Source organism: Tachypleus tridentatus, chromosome 2 (genome assembly GCF_004210375.1).
Source record: "Tachypleus tridentatus isolate NWPU-2018 chromosome 2, ASM421037v1, whole genome shotgun sequence".
In the NCBI taxonomy this organism is placed as follows: Eukaryota; Metazoa; Arthropoda; class Merostomata; order Xiphosura; family Limulidae; genus Tachypleus; species Tachypleus tridentatus.
The window spans coordinates 72972568-72987006 of NC_134826.1; the positions used below are offsets into that span (position 1 = coordinate 72972568).

General features: G+C 34.8%; 1 protein-coding gene across 2 annotated transcripts; it reads right to left on the reverse strand.

Moving 5' to 3' along the window:
• Positions 1 to 86: 86 nt before the first annotated feature.
• On the reverse strand, positions 87 to 14002 carry LOC143244226 (ubiquitin-conjugating enzyme E2 L3-like). Of its 2 annotated transcripts, XM_076488509.1 has the most exons (4): positions 13899 to 14002; positions 13174 to 13269; positions 9081 to 9267; positions 7510 to 8461 (listed from the first exon to the last, which is right to left on the reverse strand). In XM_076488509.1, the coding sequence occupies exons 1-4, from the start codon at positions 13923 to 13925 to the stop codon at positions 8307 to 8309; spliced, it is 465 nt and encodes a 154-aa protein (XP_076344624.1). In that variant the 5' UTR covers positions 13926 to 14002; the 3' UTR covers positions 7510 to 8306. The 2 variants fall into 2 exon arrangements, with proteins under 2 accessions (XP_076344623.1, XP_076344624.1); XM_076488508.1 differs by lacking the exon at positions 9081 to 9267 and having other exon boundaries at positions 87 to 8461; positions 13899 to 13938.
• Between the last annotated feature and the right edge of the window lie 437 nt (positions 14003 to 14439).

Genomic DNA, 14439 nt, shown 5'->3' on the forward strand with positions numbered 1-14439 from the left:
AACATTCTGCAATAATTCTAACAAAAAGCTTGTTCTTCCATTTACTTTGTGAGATTGATACCATATTTTGTTTTGCTCTCGTCTTGTTAGACGGTATTACAATAAATAATGAAACTGTTTTTAGGTTAGCTTCACGTTTTCTACTACATACAAGTTTTTAAGCTTGTTCATGACCTATTCTTCAAACTAGGGCCATCGTTAAATGATTTAAAAATACTCTTTCATACTCTGTCTAAAGAACCAATGATGATGATGAATACTCAGTGTGATTTTCCATCAGTTTTCTTTAAAATTAAAGTTGTAATTAAAAATCCTAATATTCAATTTTTTTTTTCCTTCAAGTAGGCAAAAGTCTGTCAGTTCTGTTACCATACTAAAGTTTTCCACACTGCTATCGAGGTGTACTCTACAATATTATCAACCCATATGTAACAATTTCTTTCCTGCCTAGAGAGTACCATTCCTACAGACTTTTGTATTCAGTTTAATTTATCTCTAACTCTCTATTCCATTTATGAGTTGCATGTTTGCCAGATTCTGATATTTTCTGTAGCATATTAAACATCAGTTTATACCAGTACTGTATCATTCTTATTACATTGCATAATGTTTTACTATTTTATGAACTTATGAACAACAAAAATATTGCCTTGCTTTACACCACATCTAATAAGAGTTTATTCTGTTCTGAACCTACTGCCCTGTCAGTGTTGTCACAGAATCTATCCAAGTGGGATATTGAACTTTGGACAACCTACAACTTCTTTTGTTTTCATTCTTTGAACTTTACCAAATGCCTTTAAGGTCCAAGAATGCCATAAACTATGTTCCACTCTCAGGTCTTTTCTGTTGTGATTTTGAAAGCAACTACCAAATCTGTAGAAGAGTGGCTTCAGACTAAGGAGAAGCACTAATTTCTTTCTGTACACAGACTCCTTTCCCAAACTTTCATGGTTTCCCAGTATGACTAAGGAAATTCCTTTATCATTTCTACAATTGTACTTACCTCCACCTTTGAAAACAGGGCAAATTATGGAAAGACTTCTGGAATATTTCCTCTTCTCCATTGTACTGAACATACTCTAGAATGAGCGTTATTACATTATTGGACTTTTTACGTCACTGTACCTTATTATTCTGCTTCAGAAAGGTAAAACCATGAAGAAGAAGTATGATAACATTGATAACTAATAAAGTTTTTTTGTGAGGAAACAATGTAATAAAATAAGTTGGTTTGTTGATGAAGGCTGAGTTAGAGGAATTCTGAGCATTTTTTAAAAAAGTATTACAACATAAAAGGGATGCAATTGTCTTTTAGTCCAATTAAATATTCATCAGATGATGTTTACTTCCAGTTATTGTTTCTGTGAAAGGATAATTAAAACATTTCTTGTTAATTTAGATATTGTAGTTTGAAATACCATTAATGTAACAGACATTGACTACTTTGAATAGAAACATAAAACAAAAAATCATCTTACTCACACTAAAGAAATGTTTTACAGACAGTTTTGATAGTACATGATAGACAATGTATTATGAAAACCTTGTATACTTTTTGGGGGTTGGCAGGGTGGGAAGTAGTGCATTACTTTCAGTAAACTCTAAAAATTTTCCCCTTAAATTTTATTAAATATGATTATCTAATGTAATCAATAAAATACATGTTAAAAGGTAGTGGATTGGTTGATTGATTTAGTGTTTTATAGCACAAAGCAGCTAGGCTATCTGTGCCAAACATCTGGTAAAAAGTTAAAAGTAAATTTAGCAAAATTCATAAAAGGGAAATTAAGGTAAAACAAAACAAAAATAGAATAAAACCAATGTTTACATCTAGTCTACAACATTAAAAGAAAAACTACAGTAATTCAAGTTGTAAAGGACTTTTTGTAGCGTAACTGTAATTATCATAACTCGCCAAGAAGACTAACAGGTAAGTACAAAAACCACCTTCAGGCACCTGAAGTTCGTCATTCCAGTCCTGGTTCTGAGTTATTTGACATGACGGCCATTTTCTAATTTCAAATTGAACTAGATGTACTTTGATTCTTAAAAGGAAATCACATTAAAAAAAGGTCTAATTTATAAATTATTAAACATAAATGGCATTAAAAAGATTAATGGCCTTTAAAAAACTATAAACTTTACCAAGGTGGACAGTGTCACCATCACCAATAACACTGTATAACATTATGAACAAACCTTGGGGCACAACATGTTTAAAATGGTGCCATCGTTGAGAGTCGTAACGACAGCAAGAAAGTAAAATGTGGCTTATTGTGATCTGAATGTTACGCAGACTACACACTGGTGCATCAGTTCCAGATAAAAGAAAACTATGAGTTAAAAAACTGTGATCAATGCACAGTCTAGTTAGAACAACTTCCTCTTTCCGATCCTTACAGAAGCAAAATGGCCAAAATCGAACAGAGAGTTTTATTTAGAAAAGTTTGTTTTCATGTTGCTCACTCCAAGTTGACTGCAACTGGCACACAGCCGAACCTTGAATACAGGACCATAGTCCATGTATGGGACAGGCACAACGGTGACAGTGCCAGAGCAGATACTTAGCTGCAGTGTCAGCAAGCTCGTTCCTGCAAATACCAACGTGGCCTGGTATCCAGAAATACTGAATAGAAGTAGATGTTTAAGAGAAATGGGCCAGTCTGTTTTGAATATCGGCAAGAACAGTTTGTGAACCAACGTGAAGCGATTCCAGGGCCAGTAGAGAACTAAGTGAGACTGTGTAAATAGTGCAGTTTGAGTACTGCTTACTTTCTCTGTGATCCAAGGCAAGAGAAATGGCATACAGTTCAGCAGCAAACATATGCTGTAGAGGGGATTCTGCACACAGTCACCAAATTTTGAACCATCTGTATAAATAGGAATGGAAGGATGGTTCAAAAGATGTTCAGCAAATAGCAGACAATATTTCCAATCAGGAATGTCTACTTTTCTCAGGTGACTTAAAGACAGGTCACATTTGGAAAGCCATGGTTGGATAAGCTGACCAGTGGATTCTGCAATGTTATCCAAGGACAGACCCAATTTATCAAACTGTGCCTGGATATGAAGGCCAAAAAGAGCAATGGAAGACTGTCTGTTTTGAAAAAGCATGGCTCATCAAGGATGGAAAACACAACCCCAGGTGGGATGCTTTAATAAGGAACGAAGTGTCGAAGTATATAGTAAAGACAGCTGCAAACAAGGTTCATAAGACTTTATGTATAAGCTCTGAACTGGGGAAGTGCATAAAGCTCCAGTGCAGAGCCGAAGTTCTTGATGATGAATAGGGTCTAACATCTTTAAGGCCAATGGTCTTGGAGAGCCATAGACCAATGATCCATAGTCGAATTTCGATCGAATAAGAGCACGATATATCTTTAGCATAGAACATTGATCTGCTCCCCAAGTGGTGGAAAAGAGGACACGGAGGATGTTCAGTGCTCTTATACATTTGACCTGTAGCTTTAGAGTTTTAGAGAGAGAAGTTTAAGCCATTTGCTGTGGTCTATTTCAGTAAACGATTGAGGGCAGTCTGTAGTTGCCGCTCGATATACCTCATGTTCAACAACTGACGTGAGATGTGAAAGTCGTCAACATTGATCCCGTTTGTAACAATGAAAGGGAGTTGTTCAGTGATGGCATTAATTTTTATACTGAAAAGTGTGACACTCAGATCACAGCCCTGAAGGATTCCAAGTTCCTGTAGAAAAGAATTGGAAAGTGTCAAACCCACACGAACTTGGAATCTCCTGTCCATTAAAACATTCTTAATAAAAATGGGCAAATGGCCATGTAACCCATATATATGGAGGTCTCGCAAAATGCGATACCTCCACGTTGTATCATAAGCCTTCTCAATGTCAAAGAATATTGATACAAAATGTCATTTGAGAATGGCTTCTCTGATTGACGTTTCAAGTCAAATCAGGTGGTCCATGGTGGAGCACTGTTGTCGAATCCAATACTGGGTGGGCGAGAGAAGGTTGTTTGATTAAAAAAACCAAACAAGATGAGCATTAACCATCCTCTCTAAGGTTTTACAGAGGCAGATCCTCAAAGCAAGTGGATGGTAGTTGGAATGAATCTTGGGATCCTTCCCAGGCTTAGAGAAAGGTAGGACAATAGCCTGGCTCCAGGCATCAGGAAAACCTTCTCCTGCCAAATCCAGTTACAAACAATCAGAAAAATAGTAATAGAAGCAGGAGATAGATGGCACAGCATGTGACAGTGTACATCATCAGGTTAAACCAATGAAGGGCCAGTTTGAGTTCCACCAGTGTAAAGGGACAATTCTAGTCACAGAGACTATAAGCTTGCAAGGAAAGAGGCGATTGCTCTGCCCGAGTCTTGATGGCTAAGAAGGTGGAAGAAGAAGCAGAAGTTCTTGATAGCCAGCAAAAGCTTTCACCTTGAGTATTGGCAATGCTCCAGGTATCAGCTACTTTCTGGCCATCAGAGAGCAAGATCAAGAGGGGGCCAGAATTATATTGCACACCGACCTTTCAAATCTTGTCCAATATGACTTTGGAACTGGTGGTAGAAGAAATGCTGGTTGTGAACTTAATCCAAGATTCCTCCTGGCTTTGACATCTTACCCACTAAGCATGTGCATGGGCCTGTTGGAAAGCAATGAGGTTTGAGAGTGTGGGATATCTACAGAAAGTATCTGTGGCCCGTTTTTGAGCCTTCCATGGCATGTGACAGGCAGGATTCCACCATAGATGAGAATATAGTGTAAAATGTGTTGAGGTTTTAGGAACACACTGAGCAGTTGCTTGTATAATGCAGTCAGTTACTGCTGCCACACAGTTGTCTATTGATGGCTTACAAATGATGGCAGGATCAAGTTCTGTGAGAGCAGTGAAAGAGGGCCAGTTTGCATGATCAATCTTCTGCTGGGGCATGTGGGTCGGTTGGCATCGATCGTGGGCAGTCTCTCTCAAATTTATAGGAAAATGATCACTGCCTCGTGGATTATTGTCAACCCTTCATGAAAAATGGGAAAATAATGAAGGAGAGCAAATTGAGAGATCAATAGCAGTAAAGGACTGACTAGGTGCATGGAAATAAGTAGAAGAACTAGTATTGAAAAGAGAAAGGTTGTGATCAGAATGCATACGCTCTACAGAGAGACCCCTCCTATCAATACCAGCACTTTCCCAGAGGAGATGATGTCCATTAAAGTCCCCCAGGATGAAAAAGGGAAATGGCAACTGTTCAATGAGAGTGTCAAGGTCTAATTGATCATATGTCTCTCCAGGTGACAGGTAAAGAGAACAAACAGTGATGGTATGACCCAAGGAAACACGGATGGTTACGGCCTCCAAGGGTGTGTCGAGTGGCAAAGACAGGGTGGGCACATGCTGATTAACCAACAGTGCCTCCTCTCCATGCACTCATTCATCACACAGCCTGTCATTTGTGTATAAAGAAAACTGCTGAAAGGTGACTGTATTGGCAGGTGTCATAAATGTTTCCTGCAAGGAGAGACAAGAGGGTAGAAAGCACTGTGTTTTGATGTCGTCCAGATTAGAACATAAACCTCGACAGTTCCATTGTATCAGGGTGCCGTTTTTATTTATGTGTAGACAAATTTGGTGGAGAACCCTTCTGTTTACGACCACATCTTATTTCCTTACTGTCCTTATACGAGGAAGGTCTATTGACCTCCATGAATCCTGCCCTGGGTCGATTGAGCAGGTCTTTGCTGTTGGAAGGGGATTCCAGAAACTGAGGATGTGAACAAATGTTTGTTCACTGCACCTAGTTTTCTCCTAACCTTTTAGGGCAAAAACGAAAGTAGAATGGTTGAGAGCTATTGTAATTAATGCAATGAGGCATCACGGTCCTTGTCACCACAACAAGCACGCATTAAGAAACTATGACATGATGTCTTTGAGTGACCGAACTGCTGACACTGGAAACATCAAAGAGTGTTTGTAATGTATGGCTGTACTCTGCAATTAAGATAACCTGCCTTGATGGTGGCAGGTGGACGTGGTGATGTATTTGTGAGAATGAGGACATTGGTCGGCACCACAATTCCATCTTTGCGAGTGGAGATATGCCTCACTGCAGAAACTCCTTGGGTGGAGAAACCAGCAAGGATCTCAGACTCTGGAATGTTCTTCAAATTCCTCTCAACAACAACTCCTTGTGATGAATTCAAATTAGCATGAGGTGTAACCTCAACAGGTATATCCCCAATTGCCTTTGAACACTGTGTTGAGATGTAGATGTTTCCACCAATATGTCACCAGATCGAAGCTTTTTTACTGACTTTCGAGAGCCAGCAAATCCCTCTAGTCCCTTCTAAATGGAAAAGGGAGACATTTGCCCTGAAAGTTTGTCTGAAAGTGAGTGCAATATAAGAAAATGAGGCACAACAGGTGGTACAGATGGTGAGGATTGCTGCTCAGAATCTTCAAGACACGGTCGTTTACCCATAGGCTGTTTTTTCACTATTTTATTAAGATTTTTATTTGGAGTATCCATAATAAAGAGAGGGAAATTTTGGTGCCCACTGACCCCACCTACCATGGAGCTCTATGAGGGGATGCACTACAATGTCAAACAAGGACACTACAGGACAATGCCAGGGTTTTCGTGAGCACAATACCCAAACACCAGCATCAGACACAATGTCCACAACACCTATTGAGAACATCCAACACTTGTACTTGGTTGACCCTAGCCCAAGTGGACCACTCGATTGACCCAAGAGGGCCACCCCAAGACCACCCGTCTACAGAAATTCAAGGTCAAAGTGGTGTGTTAGGGTTGGACCCCTCAACCACCAGGATCATCTCCTCCCTTTCAGGGATCACCACACACAGCAAACACATGGGTGGATGTTTAGATCCCAGAGGAGGTAAACTGAGAGAACAGAACCTTCCCTGGGAGGTCCCCTCACCACGTACAGGAATACATACCAAGGGGTGCACTGGTTAAATCAACATCATAATACCAGCATCAGATACAATGTCCACAACATCTGTTGAGAACATCCAACACTGGTACTTCATTGATCCTAGCCCGAGTGAACCAGCCGATTGATCCAAGGTGGACCCCTCAACCACCAGGATCCTCTCCTTCCCTTCACAGGTCGCAATGCATGACAAACACGTGGGTGGATGTTTAGATCCCAGTGGAGGTAAACTGAAAAAACAGAACCTTCCCTGGGAGGTCCCCTCACCACATACAGGAATCCACGCCGAGGGGATAGGTGGTGGGAGATTTAGGCAGAAATCCATGAAATGTCAGAGATTACCCATATTAAATGTTTAATACACTGATGAAATGGATGCAGCTACCAACTGAAACACTAGATGTCTTTCATACACATTTGTAGCAGCCTAAATGATGCATAACAAAATACAGTACTCCTCTTTAACTGGTTACAGGTTGAGAACAATCTTCAAATGGCTGCACATGTTTAGCTGCAAACAGAAGAATCTTAGAAATACTAACTACTATGAAACAGCAGTGCACACATCAACTGAATAGTGTCTTATATCAAACAGTTTGTTTATTTACACACATTCTACATCAGTATTAAAATAACTTCAATCACAGATTACTCAAGCCTAATATATAAATGAAGGGAAAATCCAGACTTTTAACAACACATACCTTATGGTCTTAAACAAGATTGGTGTTTGATAGAAGATAAAACACACAGTTCTGGTCTGTATTTACATTTAAAACATATCAATAAGGTAAAAACTAAAGGACAAAAATTTGAAATGAATACCTTGCCCTAAACTGTGGTGACATTCATTTTAAACTTTACTTGTATTACATATTTGATGAGATAAACTTGCTCTTTTCTTTTAAACAAAAATGAGTTTTGTTGCACCATTCTTTGTTACGGATACACAACTACAGGTAAAATATACGGTAACTAAAGCTAACTGTATGGAAGATGTAGAAATGTTGGTAAGCAAACATATATATTATCATTTACATGAAGTGACGATTCTCAAATTACTTTTTATTTTATCGCAACCATAACCTTTAAATGCTATCACAAAATATTCTAAAAAATTATAATTCATGAAGTTATATTTTTTGCTTTTATACAGGAGTGTTCATAACATCCATCATAAAAACTCTGATTACATTACAGTATTAGTCAAAAGTGTTTGTTTTCTTGCAAACAACAAACAAAACTAAAATTTATAGTTATTTAGATTTCAGTAGTTCACTTCTCACTTTCCAAATACCTATACTAAAACGTTTCTGGCATTGTATATATACATTTATATATAAATATGTGGCAACTGCACAAGTTTGTTATTTTAATCAGCTGGTCTTTTCTCTGAAAATTTTTTTGTAAATTCCTCAGCATTCCTAAAGAACTTTTTCTTGTCTTTCATGTATTCTTCAGCCAAATCTGCCCTCAAAGCGTGTTCTGGTTCAGGATCATTGACTAGAGATACAAGTGCTTGAACCACTGAAATGAAAAAGCACAATGAAAATGTTTGTTTTGAAGCAAGAAAGAAGTATAATCGTTAAGTTTGGAACGTTGTTATGTGATACTACTTCTTGAGAAACTATGGTTATCAAACAGTTTTCTTACAAGCCTGAAAATTTTACACATAGATTTACATATTATTTTAACCAGCTATATATAAATGACTATAGATACACATATAAACTGACTTAAGGAAAACTGAAAAATTTGTTGATAAAAATAGCCTTGGTCTTTAACAGAAATTTCCAGCAAGCAGTATTCATTACCTCAGTGATATTTACAATGTTTCACATTTTTAAATTTCTAATTTATACAGTTACGCTAAAGTTGCTAGTATAGGCATTAAAACTTTTATTAAAATAAAGTAGAAAACAATGTTTTGATTTTATTAGGTCATCTTCAGATTAACAAGGATACTTTGCAATTTCTCTTGAGATGCATTTTCACTTCACATGGGTTTTTCATAATCATAAATAAACATTCAATTGTCAGTATTTATTTTAGAATAAGAATACATTTAAAAGCAGTGTTATACCAATATGAAAGTATTTGAATGGTATGGATATATTTATACACAAGTTTATTTTCCTCCCTTTACCTTGATCAATTTTTGTTGCTGGCTTCCAGTGTTCAGCACTGATTATAGGTAGACACACTTGGCCTTTTTCATCAATGTTTGGGTGGTAGATTTTTGTACGAAATGTAATTTTTGGAGGTTTAAATGGGTATTCTGCAGGAAAGTTAATTTCTATACGGAATGCTCCTTTATTATATGGGTGATTATTCTGAAAGTTGAACAAAACAGCTGTTACCAGAATATTTAATTTATATCCATGTAATTTAGTTCTCTGATAATATTTTATAAGCATTCAGTTAAACATTGACAATTGATTAACAAAAATAATGATTAAGTCACTTAATGTCATAAAAATAATAATTAAAATGAATGTTTCTAGTTATTCCATTTACCAGGATATACTGCCATTGTGACTTCTCACTACTATTTTTATCTAAAGTTTCTTCATCTTAACTGATTAGTGTCAAGGCTTGTGAAAACACTCAATTAACAGTCATTTATGTTTTCTTTCATTATAATTTTTTATTATTTCAATTACTCCCATCTCACATAAGGATAACCGACTAGTTGAGTGTAATCCATCAATAAGCAAATTACGTAGCTCTGCATTCAATACCATGAAATCATAATGAAAACCTAAATTTATTATTTTTACCTCAAGAAAAAAAATTCCATATTTCTGTGAAAGTTGGTGAACATGTATGACTATAATAATAACAATAATGTTATTAGATGTATGTACCAGGTGAACAAGTAAATGCACGTTTGTTACACGTACACATTCCTATCACATGGTTGTAAATATTTACTTCATTATAATCTTCAGCAATTTATTTAATAATTTTAATTTACTTAGTCACATTAATGTGGTCAGTAAACACTGGATTTTTGCCACTTTAATTCATGTTTCAATGATAAAAATTATACAAAAATTCACATACTAACTGATCAATTAAAATCCACTACTATATGCAGGTTAGAATAGCAATGGTTAGATAGACCAGTTTGATAGAAACTGGCGAGTTTATAAAATACCAAGGTAATATCTGCACAGATAAATTTTGCCAGGGTAAGTTAATGACTAATCATTTACAAAATGAGCATATATAATGAGCAAGCATTAAACATCTTCATATTTTATTTCAAACAATAAAACAAAATGATTCATCTGAATTGTGACAACCAAATTTTCAGTCATTTTTGACTAATAATGGAACACAAAATTGATTGTACTTTCTGCCCCCCCATTTAAATATGTTGAAAATAATCACTGACATGAACACAAGTATAAACATGTCTTACTATGTCCCAGATTTTAACTGAAATAAAACACATTTTATATTTTTTAATATCAAGTTTTTGATTTAGTACATGTTCAACATGAACATTAAAATGAATTTTAAGTATATAAGATGTATAGATTATTTGTAATACATAATTTTTGGTATACAATTTATATCATAAAACTCATAGGACTGAAAGTAATTCTGGAATTTAACATGTTTGTAATATGGTTTCATTTATAAAAAAAATTAATTGCTGAAAATTATTTTAATAACTATTGTATACCTGCTTTTCCAAACATTCATTGCATCATGTCTATTTCTGTCCAATTTACACTTCATCTAAATGATTTCACAAATAGAAATACTGCCCATTGGAAAAAAAAGTGTATTCCATATAATTTGCAGCAAAATGTGAAGAAGTGAATACCACAAAACATTTAAAGTCTATCACTATAATTAGGCTAATTCTTTCTTATAATGCATTATCACACTTCAAGGATACTTTACATCTGCAAGACCTTCAGTTTCAAAAGAAGTTCCAATTTCTCAGCTGTCAGCCCATTGAATGAAATCTGGCATACAAGTTTTGGTTCAGAGTAATACCAGATCAACAATATGGTCGAGAATTTTACATAACTGTTAAAGGAATTTTCAGATTTAGCTTATTCCTACCCCCTCAACATTTTCACACAAGATTTGAAAATAATGGTTGGTTGTCACAAGGAAATAGTGACCAAACCACATCCAGTACATATAAAGGGCCACTTTAAGCTAATATTGTTTTATACATCCAACTCTGATCTCTATTTATGTAACTTCAAATCAAACTGCATCTCTTACCACACTTGAAGGCATACTGTTACGTAGTATGACAACCATTTTAGAAAAACTGGTGATGTTGTTACTGGAATACCTTGAGATATCCATATTTTAAATTACTTCACTACTAGTCCCAGTAATTATAGACCCATCAGTTGTGAGAAGGGTTTACAAAAGTCTGTTAAAAGATGTTTTGTAAAAATCATTTAACAAAATTTAGAATTTGGTTGGATAGTGAATATAGTTTCACTATTGGAAAATCTTGCCTTATAAATCTTTTGACATGAGATTAAGGGTGTAGATTTTGTGTGTCTGAATTTTTAGAAAGCATCTGACAATGTGCCATATTAAGGGCATTTTAGATAATTGTCTCCACAGATGTGGGGGATAAGTTAGCATACTGGATAGATGAGTGGCTGAATGGAAGAAAGCAGAAGATTGTTATAAATAGAGTTCAGTCAAACTGATTAATGTCACAAGTGGGGTATATCAGGGCTTAATCCTCGGACCACTCCACAGATGAAGGAATGATCAATAAATTAATTTACAGATATTAAGGTTTTGGGTGTTGTTAGCTGTGAAGAGGATGCTACAGAATTACAAAAGAATTTAAATTATTTACTGAGTTGGACAAATAAATGTCAGATGGATTTTAATTATAATAAACCCATCTGCATTATCATAACTTGAATTAAGTATAATTTGGATGGGAATAACTTAACAGTATTGTAAATGTATCTGGGTATGATAGTTGATCAATCTCTAAAACCATCCAAGCAGTGTGCTATTGCTATGACAAATAGCTTGTGTCTACAGAAATACTGAATACAAATCTAAAGAGATAATAATTTTATTGTACAGGCCACTGGTTAGGCCACATTTGGAATATTGTAGTCACTCTTGGTATCCTTACCTCAGGAAAAACATTGAATTGTTGGAAAGTGTTGAGAGAATGGTAACTAGAATGGTGCCTGGAATGGAGGGTTTTTCATACAAGTAGAGACTGAAATCTCTGAACTTGTTTTCTCTTAACAAAAAAAAACAACAAAAGTTACTGGAATCTGATTGAAGTGTTTAACATTATAAGGTGAATTGATTATGTTCATGTATCATATTTATCAGTGAGAATAGTAGGTCTAGGGAAAACAAGTACAAGTTTTGGCAGAGTAGGAATAATCTTCACCTAAAACAGTTTTATTTTTCTAACACAGTGGTTAGCCTTTAAAATGGATTGTCTTTGGATGTTGTAGAGGCAGTAAATTTAAATGAGTTGGAAAAAAAGCTTAATAAGTAAATAAACTATAAGTGCTGGCTTCAAGTTTTTTTTTAAAGTTAATTTAGTTTGGAGTGTGGAACAGCCAAGGTGAACCAATTGATCCCATGTTGTTCAAAAACATTATGTTACTACGGTCTTATTTTTTTTCTCATGAAAATGTAATCTGATTTATAAATTAAAAATCTTTAAAGCCTCAATCTCCTTCCCTGAATCATTGAATTATTTAATGGAAAAGTATTTAGATGTTAATCAAACTAATGTGATACTGCCAATTAAATGTAGTGTTAAGTTTAACATTGATGGATTTATCACTAATATTAGACTGTTTTAAAGGAGTAACAAGGCATTTTATTTGCTTTTAGAAAAAAAAGAAAGAAAATAGTCATATATTAATATGAACAGTCTTGTTGTATAGAAAATAGCCACTGGATTAATAGGAGATGCATGTATTAATTTAAAGAAAGATACTAAACTTATGGGAAAATAAACACTATATACATATATTTATACATTTATCTAAGTGGAATATTACTAAGATGAAGAGGGTGTGTTTTCTTATAGCAAAACCACATCGGGCTATCTGCTGAGTCCACCAGAGGACTAATATGAAGAAATAAATCCATTAAATATGAGAAAAACATTGACAAATTAGAATATTCTAGAAAGATGCGAGACTCATTTGTACAAATATAACAAAAAATTCTTGTTTTAATGATATAACATTACTTCTTACAGGCAATATTAAGCCCTGCCACACTAATATGTTGGTTCCATCTACTTGGATGTTTTTGAAATACTTCAATGGTGACTTTCGTATATCCTGCAGTTCCTAGAAGAAGGAAAGAACAATGTCTGAGCAAATATAGATATGGCTAAATCAAATGAAAAGGAGGAATAATACATACTGAAAAATACAACAGAAACTGCTAAAAGTAAAACAGGACTAACAATCTATCAAAGAAAGACTACCAAAAGTTTAAAATCGCGGTACAGAAAATCATTGGTGTAAATAATAACTATTATTAAAAAACAACAACAAATTGTTTAGCTTTGGGACTTTAGGCCGCCACGACATATTTAAAAGTTACACAATTAGAAACTGTACTATGGCAATACACTTACTCGTACTGACACCGTACCTAGTATAATAAAATAGTTACAGTATGTTATTTGTATTAAGTTTATAGCTAGAAGTTCCAGAACAAGTGTTCAGAGTTAAACATAAAAACTTTCTACCATTAACAGCAACAGTTACATGTCTGAACACTCAAAACGAGTCTGAAGCGACTGGGTTGATAATATATATATTTTAATTTCCAAACCTCGTACTTTTTACGAGATGTGACTAAGTTTACTTATCCAAACAGAATTTTCGAGAATAATTAACAATAAAATAAAACTTGTATTAAACTTAAGAGAAAGTCGTAGCACAAAAATTTAACAAAATTATACTTCAACCTTCTGTAATCTCCTACTTGCTGCCATTTTAAGATTGGAATTAAATTTAAGGAGCGACCTCTATAACACAAAATAAGAAGCATGATAGCTCAAGGGCTTTCGTCAAGGAAATCCTCCCTTATTAGGGGTGAGCTTTAAATTACAAAACATTTACAATTCACAAAAGTATAAGTTGTAATATTAACATGTGCATAGTGTATCAGTACACACCATTTATTAAGTATGTATTTTTGAAGGTTTTTTTAAAAATATAATACGATTGAAGTCTCAGAAATAAAAATAAGTCGCCGAGCTTTACATCGAAAAAAAATTGTAGAAGTTGGTCGTATTCAGTATACATGCTGTGCTTTTTAAATAACACTCAACTTTAAAAATTGTTTATTTTTGCAATAAAATTGGCAACACTATTTAAGTATAAAAAACAACAACACTATTAAAGAATAGAATTTTAAATTGGACTTCAAGGACAAATATTTTGCTAGAACACAATTTTTCCCATAATTGAATCCATGTGAGACATATCACATAAAAAGTCTGCTGT

Bases quoted from the DNA above. Each gene is read 5' to 3' on its own strand.
- LOC143244226 (XM_076488508.1), bottom strand. From the start codon at position 3,117: ATGCTTTTTCAAAACAGACAGTCTTCCATTGCTCTTTTTGGCCTTCAT.